General features: G+C 43.2%; 1 protein-coding gene across 1 annotated transcript in view; it reads left to right on the top strand.

Annotated features, from left to right (window-relative positions):
- Nucleotides 1-18,485, top strand: part of LOC147096894 (ras-related protein ORAB-1-like) — a 42,564-nt gene extending 24,079 nt beyond the window's left edge. The window contains exons 3-6 of the mRNA XM_085973597.1: nt 6,759-6,854; nt 9,211-9,306; nt 11,176-11,307; nt 13,373-18,485. Coding sequence (XP_085829723.1) covers nt 6,759-6,854; nt 9,211-9,306; nt 11,176-11,307; nt 13,373-13,573 — 525 coding nt within the window. The 3' untranslated portion in view covers nt 13,574-18,485. The remainder of the gene's footprint in view (nt 1-6,758; nt 6,855-9,210; nt 9,307-11,175; nt 11,308-13,372) is intronic.
- Nucleotides 18,486-18,830: the final 345 nt, after the last annotated feature.

Below are 18,830 nucleotides of genomic sequence, written 5' to 3'. Positions count from 1 at the left end.
ATTTCCGCAGTTCCTTTCGCTGCGGCTTCGTGCGATGCTGCTATAAGGACAGCCCTGTCAAGTGTAAGGTCGTTCTCTTCGAGTAGTCGCTTTTGCGTCCCTTCCTTGGACAGTCCGCATACGAACTTGTCTCGCAATGCCTGTCAGATTCCCTTCAAACTGGCAGTATTTCGCTAGTCTACGCAGTTCGACCAAGTATTCCGCGTTGCTTTTGTCTTTCCGTTGCGTTCTCGCATAGAATTTGAATCGTTCAGCCAACATCAACGGTGTGGGGTTCAAGTGATCCTTCAGAACAGCCACTATCTCATCGAAAGTCTGATCCGCCGGTTTAGCTGGTGATAGTAGATGCTTCAAGAGCCCATATGTCTTTGCGCCCATCGAGTTTAGCAAGGTTATAGCTTTGTCGTCTTCTATTTTGTTGGCCTCACAATAGATCTCAATGCGTTCCACGTACGTGGCCCAGTCTTCTATCTCCGAATTAAAATCGTTGATGTTACCACGCTTGGGCATCTTCCCCTCTTTGGGAACAACACAAGTATTTCTTTAAATTATTATTTCTTTTTTTTCCCCGCAAAAATGGCGGTTTCCCGCTCTTATCTTCTCTCCCCGCCCACTTCAATGGCGGTTTCCCGCTTCTGTCTTCTTCCCCGCCTAATGGCGGCTTCCCGCGTTTCTTCCCTGGTGGGAGGGGTACACTTTCCCCCACAGGCGACGGCCGCTGGCTTTCAGGTTCACAGCCTGCGCGTCGGCTTCAAGGCTTTTTTTTTTTTTAAATTTTATGGCAGGGCGACTGGCTCTGGGTACCCCGTTGACGGCGAACAGGTTCAGCCGCTGGGCTGGCTCTCGCACAGTTCCCCTTGCTCGGCTCTGTCTCTCCCGCTCGCTCGGCTTCACTGGCGCTGGGTACACCCCGTTGACTGAGGTCAGTTCAGCCACTGGACTGGCTCTCGCGCAGTCTCTCTTGGTCGGCTCTGCCTCTCCCGCTCGCTCGGACCCCAATCGCGCTTCGCAGTCCGGTGCTTCTCTCCCCGGCTGCGGCTGAGTTTCTCTTCCCGCGCCTACGCTCCCGGTCGCAGCGCTTCGTGGCTTCAGTCACCGCCCAGCTTTTCCCGCCGGTCGCGGTCTCTCACGACGCCGTTGGACCCGACTTTTTTTTCCGGCTCCTTTTCCCCCTCGACCGTGGTCGAGTGCCCAGCCCTTATCCTCCGGCTATTCTTTTCACTTTCCCTTACTCAGTCACCGTGGCAGAAGGGACAGTCAGTGCCTGTTGCTGATGGAAGTTTTTGTCGCTAAAGTCTTCCTCCTTTCTATTGCTGCAGCCTTGAGTTTTCTCCAGCCGAATGACGAGGGCGGTTGCCTCTTCGACGCTCTTTCGTTGCTTGAAAATATTGTCGTCGCAGGGTACGATCGGACTCGTCGCCACTAAAGTCTGTGGGTTGTGCAGTTAATTACGACAGACTTCAGGAGTAACATACAACAGGACTTTACTATTCGAAGGTCAGGGCGAATCTGCCCTATAAATCATGCCACAGCACTTATATACCGGTGTGGTCACCGTCGGTATTACCGTATACAGAAGCCAAACAAGTAGTGCCGCACCTAAAATAGTTCTCAAAGGTGAACGGTTACATACAATAGTCTCTTAAAGGTAGATGGTTACATACACTACACCCTTTACGTCGAGTGCCTCTGAAGCTCCTAGTTTTTGTTCACTGCAGTAATTTTTATGGGGATTCTTAACCAGTTTCAGCTTTGTCTGAATCGCTTTGGTTCAAAAATATTTGACTCGCTTGGAGATTCAACTTTCTAAAAGCTCTAGCTGGTCCAAGTAACCACCTGTAATCATGTTCCTGTTAATTTTTTTGTGTGGCCCCTTTAAGGAGCTGTGCAGCCTGTTCAAAGTACCATGCATGTGTGGTTCTCCATTGAACAGCTGGCTGCACAGGAGGTCCCAAGAGCTGTGGCCACCCAGCTTAAAGGGAACATTGTCTGTAACCACCATCTGCTCAAGTGGGGGCTGCCAATGAACCTATATACTGAAGGGGTTTGCTCAGATACTGGTCCCCTGTTAAACAGTTCTTTGACATCAGGATTTATAAAACAAAATACACTGGGTTTTGGCTCAACCTTTGGTTTTTGTTTATTGAACACAATTACTTCTCCAGATATCAATCATAGGGATTTATACAGGCTAACAACCCCAAAATACAAACTCCTATGCAAGGGTCATTGCATAGACACCATGACAGTTAAACTCATCTGTGATTTGACTGTTGTATATAAAGTTACCCAGACTCGATCTCACAACCCTTATTGTGATCTGACAAACTCAAACTTACTCCGACTCTGATTTGGCTGAAACATACAATCACTACTCCCGATCAGCTGTCTGAGTTGATTGTAAGCCCAAATCTTTGTTTGCTGTTCTGCCATCTGCATCCACGCATTGTCTTCGAAGTAATCTTACTGCAAGTTGGTTTAGGTTTAAAGTATTTCCTGGCCCCCTTCTGAGTGTACAAATTGATTTGAGATCTTTCTGACAATGCAACCCTCCCAAAGTGACTGCATATGCAAGGTTGTTTTCTGTTAGCATTTGTATTCAAAAGGTTTGAGGCCTGGCCCATTGTCTAGGCCTGCACTGAAACTGGTTATTTGGGGGCCATGGTCTAAGGTGGACAATGTAACCCCTTAAGGTAAATGAATATGCAAATGTTCTTCAGAAGCATTTGTATTTTAGATTTTGTGATCCAGTTGTAGTTTCGGCTGCAATGTTTTTTGCTGGCTTTGCAGTTCTGGGTTTTTATATTTCATTGTCCAATTTTTACTGGCGGGGGGGGGGTCCTACAGTACCTGCAGGAATTCTGATCATTGTTCTTCCTAACTTGCTCGAGCACCTATACCTAGGGACACTTCAGACTCATTCCCATGTGGACTGGAATGAAGGTCTTTTTTGCTTCCCAGGTGCTTGGGTCATTGTGACCAAGCTATTTTCTGGTGCAAGAAACTGCTGTGTTCAATGAACCCTAGACTACAGGTGGCACCATGGCTACACTTTCTAAACCATTGTGTCTGGTCCTATTCTCTCTCTCCCTTGCCCCCAATCCAAAGGGTTGAGTTTTGGGGCAGAGACAAATCTTGTCTATACCTTCCATCACTCAGTCTCCTGCTTGTGGCACATGGGGCATGACCTCCTTTCACACAATGTACAGCACAGGAACAGGCCATGCAGCCCAACAGGTTTATGCTCAAAGACCCTCCCACTTCATCTCCCCCTCAACATATCCTTCTATTCCTTTCTTCTATACTTGCATAGCTTTCAGTGTATCTATTAATGTGGTGTAGGATTAAGTTGAATGAGTTGCATCTGCTGCCATTTAGTAAAATGGTACTGCAAGACCTAATCTGGTTTCTAATGCTCCAGTTATTTCTGTTTATCCTGTTTTCCAAATCTTCAAGATGCATGCAATAGATTACTGACCAGGAGCTGATTTCTGACTGAAGGGGTCAGAATTAGAATTTCCTCCTGGAATACATTTAATAAACCCAGCAGTTCAAACCTGCACACTGTTGCTATGAAGTGTATTGCATCTACCTCACTGCCCCAACTTGCATTTGAACAATGTCAGACAGGTAAAGACCCTCCGGTCCATCGAGCCTGTCTCCGACAATTGAGATACCTTGTCACAATATACACTCCATCCCACCTGAAACCATGTGATCTCTTGGATGAGGCAAAAAAGACACAACCCAAGACCATTTCATAGAATCATAGAATGACCCCCTTCTGTGCTGTAACCATTCAGCCTGTCAAGCCAATGCCAGCTCTCTGCGTGCACTTCAGCTAGTCCCACTCCCCCGCCCTTTCCCTGTAAACTTTTTTTCCTTCAGGCACTTAATTCCCCTTTGAAAGCCACAATTGAATCTGCCTCCTCCACCCCCTCAAGCAGTGCATTCCAAATCCTAACCACTCGCTGCATAAAGTTTTCTCGTCGCCTTTGGTTCTTCCAATCACCTTTTTAAAATCTGTCCTCTGGTTCTCGACCCTTCTGCCAATGGGAACAGTTTCTCTCAATCTACTGTCCAGACCCCTTGTGATTTTGAGCACCTCGATCAAATCTCCTCTCAACCTTCTCTGCTCCAAGGAGAACAACCCCAGCTTCTCCAGTCTATCCACGTCACTGAAGTCCCTCATCCATGGAATCATTCTCGTAAATCTTTTCTGCACCCTCCTGAGGCCTTCACATCCTTCCTAAAGTGTGGTGGACACCATACTCCAGTTGAGGTCAGACCAGTGTGTTCTAAAGGTGGTTCACAACTTCCTTGCTTTTGTACTCTACCTCCTATTTATGAAGCCCAAGATCCTGAGTGCTATTTTTAACCACTTTTTTTCTCAACCTGCCCTGCCACCTTCAATGATTTGTGCACATACATCCCCAGGTCTCTGTGTTCATGCACCCCCTTTTTAGAATTGTACCTGTCAGGTTATATTGCACCTCCTCATCAAATGTATCACTTTTCTGCATTAAATTTCACATGTCTGCCCATTCAGTCAGCCTGTATGTCCTCTTGAAGTCTATCACTATCCTCCTCACTGTTCACTATACTTCCAAGTTTTGTGTCATCTGCAAGTTTTGGAACTGTCCTGTACACCCACATCCAAGCCAGTCATATACATCAAGAAAAGCAGTGGTCCTAGAACTGACCCCTGGGTAACACCACAGTGTACCTTCCTCCAGTCTGGAAAAATAACCATTTTTCCCACATCCCCAGAATCCTCAGTTTTTGCCACCCACTTTGGGACTTGCGCGCACCATGTCCGCTCTCCCATTAAAATCAGGGCTCCAGTCTTGCTGTTAGCTGATCCAATCTGAATTTCAAGTGTTCCTAATACTGAGGGGACAAAATCTGGGAAATTCCCCTCCGATCCATCTGGCTGATCAACTAGTTCACGATATAGCAACAGGAGTAGGCCCCCCTTGAGCCTGTTCTGCCATTCAGTGAGAGCATGGCTGATCTGTGACCTAATTCCATATACCCACCTTAGCCCAGCTAGCAATCTCCAATTTAAAATTTAACAATTGATCTAGCATCAATTGCCATGAGTTCCAAACTTATTCACTAAGTGTTTCCTAATGTTGCTCCTGAGAGGCCTGGTTTGGATATTTAATCCTAGACTCCAACCAGTGACCGTTTCTCTATCTACCCTATCTGTTCCCCCTTTAATATCCTGAGAACTTCAATCATATCACCACCTAAATTCTAGAATACAACCCATTTTGTAAAATATTGCCTCATAATTTAACCCTTTGATTCTGGGCATCATTCTGGTAAACCTGCTGCAATCCCTCCAAGGCCAATACACTTCCAAAGATGTGGTTCCCAGAACTGCTCCCAGTGCTCCAGGTCACTGGCCCTGAACTCCCTGCAGTGCCTGATCTCCACCCCAGCCAGAAACTGGTTCCGGTCTCACCTTGAAGGAATGCTGTGAAATGGTGGCCTGTTCCAGCAGTCCACTATTCTCGGGTGGGTGTGGGGGGGGGGGGGGGAAAAGAGGAGAGAGAGAGCCACCTCCTGACATCTAACCTAGATCTGGCCTTGTAAAACTTAAACTTGTGACCCCCCCTGGTCCTCCCTAACCTATCTAATTGGAAACTTGGTAGGAACTTTTGCAGATTTCTATAAAATGGCCACCCTGGCCTGGGGACTTTCCTTCCTTATGTAGATTTCACAGCTTTGATTCTGCAACTGTGATACTCCAATACACTTCACAGAATCACAGAAACCCCACAGTGCAGATAGAGGCCATTTCGGCCCATCGAGCCTGCACCGACACATATCCCACCCGATCCCTGTAACCCCTACACTGACACATATCCCACCCTATCTCTGTAACCCCACACATTTTAATCCCCCTAACACTAAAGGTCAATTTATCATAGCCAATCAACCTAACCTGCACATCTTTGGACTGTGGGAGAATGTGCAAACTCCACACTGCTCCATCTGCAGTTTTTAGCTCGATGCCAAACATTTAGAACTTCCTTTTCTAAAGGATTTTCTCCCTACCTCAATGTAGCTTCAGCATTTAATTACCTAAAACATTTGGTGTATTTGTAATGCAAATATTATTCCTACAACACATCCTATTCCGTTCTCCCTTGTGATGTCTAGCTTCCTCTTAAATGCATCTATACTATTTGCCTCAACCACTCGTAGTGAATTCCACATTCTCGCCACTCTCTGGGTAGAGAAGTTTCTCCTGAATTCCTTATTGGATTAATTAGTGGCTCTTTGGGTCTAGTGTTGGACTCCCCTGCCCCCCTCCCCACCAGTGGCAACATCTCTACATCTACCCTATTGAACCTGCCATAATTTTGAAGACCTCATCAGGTTATCTGTCTTTCTAAAGAGCCCCAGGCTCTCTTCCTGATAGTTGTGCCCTCTGTTCTGGTATCATCCTTCCATCAAAGTCTTTTTTGCATTTTCTCCAGTGCTTTTTTTTTTGTATTAGGAACACTTGGGAAAGGGTAGAGATAGTTGTCCAATTTATAAAATCCAATAATTGAATGTCTTGTGCCTGCTGATTATGAAAGGTGTTCTCTGCTCTAGTAGATGCTGTGTACCAAAGATTGAAATACTGTGGTCAAATAGTCTGACCCTGATCTGTCACCAGCTGTTGGTGAGCAGTAGGTAATCTGATGTTGGCACTGTCCACCTCCTGCTTCCCCTTAGTAGTTTTGGCTTTTTTTCCCCCCCAGGATGACACGTACACAGAAAGCTACATTAGTACCATTGGTGTCGACTTCAAAATCCGAACCATAGAACTAGAGGGTAAAACTATTAAGCTACAGATTGTAAGTATGGCTTTATAGATTCCCCTTTAATTGTCTAGATCCAGTGTGGATTGTACAGCTATTGATTGGTGTTTACAATTTAAAGGGCAAGTAAAGGAAAAGTCATAACTTTAGCTATAGTTATATTTGCCTTGTATTTAAATTCTGACTTAATTTGCACCTGACAATTGTGGTTAAAGCCGTGCCAGTCAGTGGTCCTCTAACCTCGACCCTCCCTCCAGTCAGTGGTCCTCTAGCTGTGACCCTCCTGCAGAAACTGGGTCAGAGGTTGCAAGTTCTGTTTATCAATTCCTAAACAGCCAATTTCTGCTCTGTCATGAGACTTGCTGTGGGTGGGGTTATTTTGGTTGGCAGAATAAGTATTTGTGCACTGAGAATCTGCCTGTAGCAGGGTGAGTGGTATGACTGGGTTGCTAACTTGGTGTGTTTACATTTGTGGGTTAGCTGGCACTTGCTGTGCAGTGAAACTTCTGCACAGTGGTTTGAGTGGTGGTGTGTACATGAGGTAGAGTGAGGACTCTTTATCCTGATTGGGAATGTAGATCCAGATGGCCAACACCAGTCTCCTGACTGCAGAGAGTAACGGGGAGAGATTTAAAACCAGGCACGTTGTAGAATGAGATGTGTTTGAGTATCTGAAAAGTTGGCATACCTATTGATGCACGTTCTAGTGGAGCAGTTTCTAGGGGACCCCTGCAAATATCTGTGCACTCCCAGGCACCTCTTGCCTTGAGTTCAGAGACTGTCCACAAGCAAGTGTCCCTGCAGCAATCATTGGGATACAGCAACAGAAGTAATTGCTGTTGGTCAGTAAATACAAAGATTCTGTCCTTGTGGGGAAAGCATATGATTAAAATGTTCTTTTACTCCCGATCGCCAAGCAATCCTCTGGTTCTGGCCTGTGCTATCGCAGCACTGTGTGCTGTCCTTCTGTAGCTGCTGGAAAGATTTATGGCCACCTCCCCTCCTGAGTAACATGAAATGTGTCGCTCAGTATTTCAGCACCATCTGTTGCATGAATTTGCCTTTGGGAAGCATTGATCAGCTGAAAAATTAAGTTTCTTGTGCAATAGGGCAGGGCTGCCAACCCTCCAGGATTGTCTTGGAGTCTCAAGGAATTAAGGATTGATCTCCTGGATCAACCATCTGAGCAACCCAAGAGAAAAATCAAAAGCATTAGGATTTTTTGTTTTTTATTTGGTTTATATTAGTTATAAAATAATTGGAGATGGGGAGGGGAAAAATGCTGTTTGACTGGCAGGTGGGAGGAAGCCTCCAGGAATACATCCAACCAGAGTTGGCAATACTACACTGGGGGTCCTCGTGCATTGGGATTAACTTTACTAACAAGACTGCCTGACCACTCCATTCATCAGTTCAGAAGCTATACTGCAAGGAAGTAATACAATGCTGATGATTATTTGAACTAAAAGGTGCTTTGACACAACTTTAAACTTGGTACTTGGGAAGTTGAATTTCTCCAGGCTGGTTGGGATTATCTCTTGAATGGGGAAGGCAACAAAGGAGCAGGTTCTGTAGACTCCTGCCAGGGCCATTCCTGGGTCAGGGAGAGGTGAAAAAGGGACTAAAATGCAAAATATACAGTCCTCCAGTAAAGGTTTAGACATATTCCCTACTGGCTGGTGGTTCGGCTACATAAACTGCAGGAAATTCTTCAGTTGAATATCACATCGATGCCTTTCAAATTTGAAGACTAGTAATGGGGCCTGTGAAGATTAGGAAACTGTTTAATTACATTCTTTAGTGTCTTGTGGGCATGACCATTTAGGGTAGGGGGATTTTGGGAAATGGGGATGTAGCAGAGGCAGCTCAAACTTGGTAACAAAAGTCCATGAGCTCTTTGTACTTTTTGTTGAGGGTGGAGTGAGCATGAGATGGTGGTTGTGCCTGAAGTAGTGAGGCTTTAGCAGAGGAGTTCAAGGCCTGAGTGTTTGCTGTGGTCCAGACAGATCTGGTGATGGATGGCCAAACCAGCTGTGTGCCAGGTATTCACTAGTTTGTACCCCTTGGACTTGAGAGTGAAGGTGAAGGCCATAAAAGGGAGTGATCAGGATGAGAGTACATGTTTTACAGCAGAGAAGGGCATTGGGGTGGAGCTGTGATTGAGCAGCAGTGTATTGCAGTACAGGGTCTCCCACATATTTTGGACTCGGCTGATTTTCATAAGTTATCCTGTAACCATGTCTCTTGGTCACCTATTCAACTCATATATTTTTATTTGTATAACTGCTTCGAAGTGCTCTATCTAATGTTATCAATTGTTGCTGCACTAATAAACCACGTGGTTCAGTTTGGGAGCTCATTAACTCCCATTCAATGTGTGTAATCTCTCCAGTGGGATACAGCAGGACAGGAGCGATTCCGGACCATCACTTCCAGTTACTACAGAGGAGCGCATGGGATTATCATCGTGTATGATGTTACAGATCAGGTAGGCCTGCAGACTTTGTGGGGGTAGAGATTGGTGAATCGAGGATGGAAGGGCACTTTTAATGAATGGAATGGTTGTCTGCTTCTACTCACTAATGCATTTTATGAGCCAGGCAATAGCCTGTGCTGCTAGTCTGATGTAAGTGTCTCCTTTGGTTTGAGGGATGCATTTTAGCTCGAGATTTTATTTTTGTTGGAGGGAAGAACCGAAGGAAAGCTGGTCTTCATTTGACGTAGGAAGACCTAGCCAGTATTGTAACGAAGTCCTGCAATTCAGCGCATGAGACAAAGACTACTCCGAAATCTAGACCAAATAGCTACTGCTTGAGGGCACTCTTGTGGTTATTTAGTTGGTTAACTAGTCTGAAGTGCACCTTTTCAGAGTTAAAGTTGAATAGTTTATCATATGAACTTCTGACTTGGATTGCAAGTAATAATCTTCAATCTAGTGACTGTGCACAAATGAAATAGCCCTAATATTGTGAGGTACTACATTGATGCCCAGAATAAACCAATGGCACGATCCTTATGGTTGCTGCCAGCCTTTAGTCCACATCTCCATTTTGACAGTGCAGATTTGCACCTTGTCCATACAGTAGTCTGAACAGGGCATATTGCAGGAATGAAGTCCATATTTGCCTGTTGTGAACAAGATGTTGCACAACTAAAGGCTCCAGTCATCCACATGATTTGCAAAGTTGCTGTCCTGAGTCAGATCCCAGATCTGATCCTGCTCTGATCAGTTTGGCCAGGATGGCATTCAAGGCACTCCAGTTAGCCTCAGTGTGCTAGACTAGGAGGGAAGTGTGCTAGATTAGGAGGGAAGTGTTCCTGATTGCTGGGCAGTATGTGTGGACATATTTACAATGGGCTGTGGCCAAACCAGTCCATTGTCCTCCACCCGAGCCGTATCCTAATCCTGTGTTCCTAGATCCCTTTATCCTCCTTCCTGTCAGTCATCCAACCAAACTATTCTTGAATGTTGAAGTAGAGACCATGTCGATCACTAACTCTGGTGGTGCCTTGCACTGGCTCTCAACCCTGTATTAAAAGTTTCTCCTGTTCTGCCCTAAATCTCTTGTACTTATTCTTATGTATTTCTCCCTGCTCTAGACCCCTCAATCCTAAGTCTTTCTATCTACTCTGTGCCTTTAAGGACCATGTAAAAGATTGGGCACTTGGATGACTGCCAGTGCCTGTAGAACCACAGCTTTCAAGTTGTTTTGTGTCCATGGCAGCAGTAGCACACACTCCACCAGAGGCATTTGTCCACTTACCAGTGGTGCAGGAAACTTTCAGTTAACCGGCCACTAAATAACCAGAACGCTCTATCACCGGCAAAATTCAGGAGTCGGTTCAGAGAACTTTTTTACTCATTTGTGGCTGTGCAAGCATGTAGCTGAAGCTGTTGCTAAGCTACAGAGACGCTTGCAAGTTGTGCCGATTGTTTGAAGCTGTTCAGGGTTTGTTGCTTTAGCCGGAGCTCTGAGCTCCGTATGTTTTAACTAGTGTTCGGTTATCTGGCATTGTTGATGGACCAGCACCAGGTCGGTCCTGTCTGTGCCGGATACCAAAGTTTCCTGTACTGTGAATTTTGATTATGAACTCTACTAATCCCACTAGTGGTCTTTCGGTGGACTCTAGGGCTGTAATAACTGCAGTTGTGTGCTGCGGTTAGTACAAGTACACCAACATTGCCTGCTGGTATCATGACATGGATAAAACTTGCTTGCATTCTGAGGGTTATAAATTTACTTGCTCTTCAGCTGACTACTTGAGTGTTGCTGTTGTGATGCATGGTTTCCTCCAGGCTTGACTTTCAGCATTTTTGCAACCTTCTACCCCCCGCCCCCCCCCTACACATTTGCAGGATTCCTTCAATAACGTGAAGCAGTGGCTGGAAGAAATAGCTCGCTATGCCAGCGACAATGTGAACAAATTACTCGTGGGAAATAAATGTGACTTGACGACGAAGAAGGTGGTGGATTACACTACAGCTAAGGTATGTCAATGGCCTTGTTTATGGGCCTGCTAGGTGGCTTGGTGCTGTGTAAGCACTTGTTTAATGCAAGCTTAAGATTCTTTATGGTTTGTAGAGTATTGACTGACTTTCAAGGGTTATTTTCAGTCCAATCTGATCAATCACTTGAATTTGAAATATTCTTTAAATCATGGAGAACTTTGTTATTAGACAGTTTTGCATGCAATTGTGCAGCACTAAGAGCGCACTGGTATTTAATCGTTGGGACTGATTCAATGCAGAGAATGGTCAGTGTTACTTTCTATTGGCTGAGCATAAGCAATACTTTTTCTCTGCAAACCCACAAGTGTACCCTCCTAGAGAGAAGCCTTAAACAAAAAAAACAAAAAATAAAAATGTATGTAGGTTGATTGGATACCAAAGTGGTCAGTACTATTGAAGGGAAAGTTGGAATATTGGTGTCTGCACACTAGATATTTGTACAGCAGAACAGTCCTGCCTACCCAGTGTGACTAGAATGTTAAAGGACAATGGTGGGCATGTCTTATTATTCTGTGCATGTGACATAAGTGGGTAGTTTGTCCTCCAACCCAAGTCTGTAAATTGTATTGATCTGACTAGAGTACAGCACTGCTGGAGGTGGAGTAATGCACAATCCATACTAGTGCAAATGCTGCTTCAGTGACCCCACCATTCTTGCTGTACAATGCTTTACTGCTGCAGGAAACACTGGTCACTTCAAGCTATTGGCAACTATCTTTACATGATGGGATTTGCATCAATGGGGGGGAAGAAACATTAAATAGAAACTACCCAAGTTCCAGCACTGAACAGCTGCCTCTAGGGAATTCCAAATGGTCAGTTTCTTTCCAGGTAACATTGAGAATTATGACTAGTGTATGGAACAGATTCAGTTAGCGAAGGATGGGGACTGATGGGGATGAACAAATTCTCCCATATATTCTACTGCAGCAAATAACTTTCTTGGTGGTGGCGAGGTGCGAGAAGCCATTGATATCATGAAATCACTGCATTCTGGGTAGTTTGGCTGTGCCTCACTCCAGTTGTACAATAACTTGGATTAGCTTGCAGGAGTTCATTCTGATTGGCTGTGTTCTAAGTTCAATTATAAATTGCAGGCATAACTAGGTATTCATGAATTGCTTTGTTGCTCCTAAGATGCCAAAACACTGAGTTTCAAGCTGAACAAAGAGCTAGATTAGAATCACTAATCCCTCAATGGGAGCTGAAATATGCTGCAAGCCAGCTTTTGCAACAATTAGTTGCCTAACTCTTGCTAGTATTGCAAAAACATACTGCAGGATACAGATGCAGTTTAAGTGATTTGTGAAATAGTTCAGAATGCTTGCTATTTGATCACTTTTTTTTTTCTTTATCTTTCTTCCCCCCCCCCCCCCCCCCCTTGCTATCCTGAGGGTGCAGAACCCATTGAGATTAACAAAGTCTATGCTGACCAGGGGCAGATCTTCAACTTTCCTGGTCTCTAGTTCAGCTTTGCTGCTCCCTGAATAAATTTGCTGAGCCTCTAGCTCTGTTAAACTTAATGGGCAGATTTTTTAAATATTCTCTGAAATTAAGGTAAGCAGTTGTGGTTCAAAGCAGTAACCTATAGTGATCCTGAGACATCATTCTTTCCTTCTGAAAATGTACATAAATGTAATTGTGCAATAGCTTTTTTAAAGTGTATAAAACTGAAATGCAGGTGAGACTGTCCAGAAACTGTCCATGCACCTGTGCTCTACTTTGCCAATATTTTAGCATAAATTGCAAAGGGTTTGTGTAAAATCCAGTGAGATTGCTTGATTAAATTTCTGCTTGCAATGTGCAATCCCAGTCAGGTTAGTTCATGTTGGATGATTTGTTTTTGAGAGTTCTGATTCTTGTGCTTATCCAGGACTGGACTGTTGCAAATGCTGAAGAGCTCCCAGTCTTATTGACTCTACATTGATGACTGGTTGTAGATTTCAGACTGGACTTGTGATTTTTTTTTTTTTCTTCAGTGAATTGTTTGGCGCCTGTAAACATGGCAAACACAAGTAATACTCTTGTATCCTGCTTTTTATAGGAGTATGCTGACTCTCTCCAAGTTCCATTTTTGGAAACCAGTGCAAAAAATGCCACTAACGTTGAACAGGCATTTGTGACAATGGCTGCAGAGATCAAGAACCGCATGGGCACAGGTCCTACACACAACGATGAGAAGTCCAATGTCCGAATCCAGAGCACTCCATTAAAGCAAGGCAGTGGTGGAGGTGGCTGCTGCTAAGGGCACGAGTCCAGCAGAGACAGATCCATTCCTGTTGCACAGTACATTTAAACTTCTACAGCATTTGTCTCCTGACCAGTAATGGTTTTAACTGGCCCATTGATTCATGCCCTTTTTTTGGCAGACCCTTTCTGTCCAAATGGACTTGAGACCAATTGGAAACTCCAGGAAAAATTGTCTTCATGCAGTTAACTTGTCTTGAAAGGTCTTGTCTACTGCTGTTTTGAAACACTTGGATTGTAAGATATTTTGTAGTCAGTTTCTCCTCCCTCTGTCATTACCCCCCCACAGGTTTTTGTGTTGCATTGGGGTCAAAACTAACTAGAGCATCTGATGGCCAGGTTTAAGCTTCAGCTACACTAAATATTGCATTGGTAATGGTGCATCAGCACTCATCCCCTTATTGGGATTGGTAGAGATGTGGAATTAAGTGAAGGAAATTACAATTTATAAAACCTGGCTTAAAATTGATCTAATCTTTAAGTTTTAGAAAATTCTCAATCTTTTGTAACTTTTTATTGTACCTTAATACTAATTGCAATATTGAATGGAAACTGTTGCTCTGAAACTTGGTAGGCGATCTGCAGAATTCTGACTTTGTTCAATATTTGCATTGCACTGGTTCAAGTCTGAAATGTTGCCAACTTCAATTGCTAATCTTGTTCTACTTGTTGAAACTCCATTTTTAATGCTCAGTTTGATTTACTGGCATACCATCAAATGTTGAAACTCCACATTGTCAATTGGCTATTTGTTTGTTGTTGGTTGCACTGTAGCCATGCTTGCATCCTCTATTCAAGCATATTCTTAATGGGGCGAAGCCAGCCAGTGTGTACTGGACCAAACTGACCTTAACATTTGTGGCCTATTGTCACATTGAGTTGATTGCTTTACTGATCTGATGTTCCTTCTGTTGTAACTCCTATTCACTCACTGCAATTTAGATGTCCAGTGCACTTAGTATTTTCAAGTAGTGTTTAGTCTGCCCATTCACAGATGTCACTAATCTATTGCTGATTTGACCACTTTGTAGGGTTGGAGTGAGATGTTAAATTTGTTAAAACACAATCTAATAATTCACTTCACTGGATGTCAAGGATGCATTTTGGAGCTAATTTAGATTACAGGGTGTTGCACAGACTAAGTACAACTGACCACAATTTTTCTCTACTTTCAGTACAGACAAGACTAGTAGTGTGGGCTGGACTGGCAAATGGATCAGGTGCTGCCTGTACCTGAATTGGGAATCACATGTTCTAATTGGAGACCACAGGGCAAATGTGATCTGATTTAACAGCATGTGGTTAGGTTTGAGGGTGAATGGATATCTGGGTGTTTGCTCTGCTGGAGGGCTGTATGCTGGGAAGCTTTGGTTGAAAACCATGTTGATCTGATATTTTGCAGGAAGGCTATAGATGGGCAACACCCCACTTGTTTTGAAAGCTTTTAATGTATAGTTTCAGCCATTGGATCTCAAGTAATCAGATTGGTAGCACAAGCATGGCCAATCTTTTGGTAGCACAAGCATGGCCAATCTTTTAACTAAGGCTTCTGCTCTATTTGAGGTAGTAATCCTCCATCTTAATTGGCATTAACAGTTCAAGATGTAATTGGTGTAGCACAGTGGACCTCCAATGTAAAATTAAGATGGCCAGAAATGCCTGTGATGAGCCCAATCTCCCCAGTCAATTGATTAGCACTGGAATAGTCTCCAAGATTATGGCTGTGTAAGGCTGATAAGCCAGTGACATTTTTCTAATGGCAATCTTCCCCTTTTTTTCTCTCCAACCCCCTCCCAAATTTCAAGTTGATTAGGTCAGCCTTTTAAGTGGAAGGAGGTGTCTGCATAGGTTCAAATGATCCTTTGACGCACCATTCCGTACACTGGTCAGAATTCCCAACTTTTGAATTCTTGCTCAATGAGCACCTTGTATTTGTGAAGGGATTTATCCCTCTTCAAACGCAACTGTCCTTTGAACTTGAGTGCTCTGGCAATCCCTGTTTTTGTGCAGAGGCCAATGGTGCAAGAAACTAGTTTAAGACCTGGATGCTGGGGATGGTTTTTTATGCTTGCCACAGTGCAGAAACAGTCTGATGCAAATTGCAGGTTTAAAATCCTAATGCATGCAAATTCATCTGCATTACAGATGTGGCCTTGGAGCACAACACAGCTGCCTGTACACCTAGTATTCAGTTACTAAGCATTTCTTGTGTAAAGTAGCTTTCATTGTTGCAGTCCAGATAAAATTAAGCTATAATCGCCTATACTCAACACTACCATAAGATGACTAATTGCATGAATTGGTGTCAAATCTAACTTGGATGTCTGGTATGTTAAGTCATTTAAGTTTATTTTGCTTGAGATTGTACTTCCTCCCCCACCCATCTTGAGAATCTCCATCTGAACTCCTTCAGATGAGTCAAACCCTCATGCAGCAATGTGCTGCTTTGCTTGGTAAAGCCCAAGTGTCTACTGTAAAATTAAGCTTCAAACTGCTTTTGTAAACACTGGAAGCACATGAGTGGTCTGGTTGGTCAGTCATGAATCTGGTACTTTTTTCTTGTCCTTTTCAGACTGGGTTTTTGCCTTGCCCAGCCCCCATGTGCCTTCTGGAATTGCTGTTTTGGTTTAAATAGAATTACCGATCATGTTTTAAAGCAACTGGGAATTTGATCCTCTGTCACATTTCCAATTGCTGCAACTAATGGTCCATTGATGTGGTTGCACAAGTGCCCTGTGCTGAAGTCTAACTATTATTTCAATGGTTTTGTTTTTGCATAGGGATTTTTTTTTTTGCTTTTTACACATTCATCTATTTCACCTTCTCTCATGCCCTCACTTTGTGTAGTTTCCAGCTTTATCTACTAGTATGAATTATAACCCTCTTTGTTTCTTTAGCAGACTAGTTTGTAGCCTTCAGTGGCATCACTGGTTTGTACAAGAACTAAGCACCTATTTTTGACAAATCTAATTTTAAACCCAGGATGTTAACTTGTTGTATTGGGGTCTGTAAATTTGAGAATCCTGAAACTCTTCCAATTGTAAGTACATGAGACTGCTTAAATCTTGGGTGAGAGATTTGGGTCTTGTGTGCATGCAGCTTAACCAGCTTGTGTATTTAGTTTGAGATCCAGGTCAACCATTCTAGGGGCTTGGCCACAGCCCTGGGTCAGTGTGCCACTGGCAATTGAGTCCTGATTAACCACATCACTTAATTACTGTCACATGCTCTGTAGCTAGTTTGAAACCAATTTTAGAAACTACACATTATGCACATGTTTCTAGAGTACAGTAGCCTCAGTTGGCTATTTATGAATGAGTTTATTAGCAAGTCTGCTTTTGGTTTTAAAGTTTTAATTGCAGTTCCAGGTTGTGATTTTACTTTTTGTGGTGCCACAGACCCTTGAGTTTCAAGAAGTCCAAGGCCATATCTGGGGGTTTTTGCTCTGTTTGTAAAGTGTGAAATAACTCTTCCTCTTTTCAGTGTACTTGTTAAATGGGGGCCAGATTTACATCCAGTTCTGACCACTTATTGCACAGATTAATCTCATTAGCAGCAACAAATGCTCCTGTATTTTGGGACCTTTGGCTTTCTAGCACTTGTTAGTTTTGACCCTTGCTTTCACTACTGTTGTCTTGTTGGGAATAGCTATTTAATCCCAAATGCACTAGTTAAATATTTAACAAAGCTATTAAATATACTGTACTCCATCAAATAGGCAATGCCTTTTTATTGGGCAGACAATGTTGAGGTCACTTAACACTAATTAATTGGTTTCCTGCCATCCTGCACTATTCTACCACTTTATATCCATTCTGTATAACCTGAGCAGTCATATTTGATGAACTAGTATTAGGAATGATACCAAGGTGGAATTTGAATAAACTACATTCCAGTCCTGGGTTGACTGATACTGGCAGTCCTGGTATTCCATTTACTTTCCACCAATCTCCTTTTCCAGAGCGCACAGCCTTCTAATCCAAACCCCAACAATAGACCTACATTACATTCCCTCTTGGAAACTGAGTCTTTGTTGCATATTCAAGAATGCAAGAAATGAAGTCCAGGACTTTGAGAAAGCAGCAACAATCTTGGTCAGAACTCCAACATTTTGCTTAATCCCTAGCCCAACTAAGGCAATGTTGATATTTAACAGGGAGCTTTAACATTAACCTGATAACAAAGCTATAGTAGAAGTTAAGTGATGAACACTGAACAGCTGGGAAAGGAATGGATGTCATTCTCTGTTCAGATTGGTATTTAGGGGACCAAATAGCTCATTTAATTTTAACAAATATTCCAAACATGCACTGAAGTAAAAATCCCCCATGATGCTCTGATAGTTTAGATTTTTTCAGAATAAATGGACCTTTCTGTAAGATCCCAGCTCTTGGATTCTTGTTCTGATGTTTGCTGTAATGCTGGTGGCTAAATAATTAATTATGTATGTTCTGACCTGGGGAGAAATGAATGACCAAGGTTACCAAAGCATAAATATGCAGAATAAAATTCCAGTGGTTGACTAGTTATGATTGGTTCCGAGTAGCTGTCCAGACTGCTTTTTTGCTGGCAGCAAGTAACCAAAGGGGAAATGTGAACTTCAGTAAAGTTTGCCCTTCTAGCAGTTATGGATTTTTCAATGATGGAAGAGTCATGCAATTGAACATGCCAGAGCTACAATGGACTAGTACCTGTGGACCTTTCCCCCATCGCTTCTCCCCTTTCCCACCAACAAAAACATAGTTGGTACATAATTGATCTGAAGTGGTACCAGTCTGTTGCTATTGTCTATTGAGTAATCTGTATGACTTGTCCTGAAATTTGAATGGGAAGATGGAGACCAACTTTCTTGGATTTCTTGTTGCTGCTGCTGTCTGTGGAGATCAAAAATAAAGTCGACTTCCCTCCTTTTTTATTGTCTGGCTTTGTTTTGTGCACAGAAACCCACTTGGATTATTTTAATCCTAATCAAGAGTCACCAGTGTTAGAACTGTGACAGTATTGATAAACAATGTGGTAAATATAAAATGGCAGCACAGACCTGGGACTATTTGAAAGTTATGTAAACACTTATTTCCACTCCTGGGTTTACTGTTGTCTTGCTACATGTTCTTGTAGCGGCTTCTGAGCTTAAGCATTGTTATTGCCTCAATTTTGTATAATGTTCAGCATTGCAATCTTATAGATTGTGGAAATTGCATTTTGGGGCCAATCTAAATGACTTAGATACATGTGACATAATTCTGGCCTTTTGG

The sequence above is a fragment of the Somniosus microcephalus genome, chromosome 34, assembly GCF_052327205.1.
Source record: "Somniosus microcephalus isolate GS21.2 chromosome 34, FLI_Smic_1.0, whole genome shotgun sequence".
NCBI lineage: Eukaryota > Metazoa > Chordata > Chondrichthyes > Squaliformes > Somniosidae > Somniosus > Somniosus microcephalus.
Note: the sequence above shows the minus strand (reverse complement) of the source record. Positions and strands in the feature narration are given on the sequence as shown.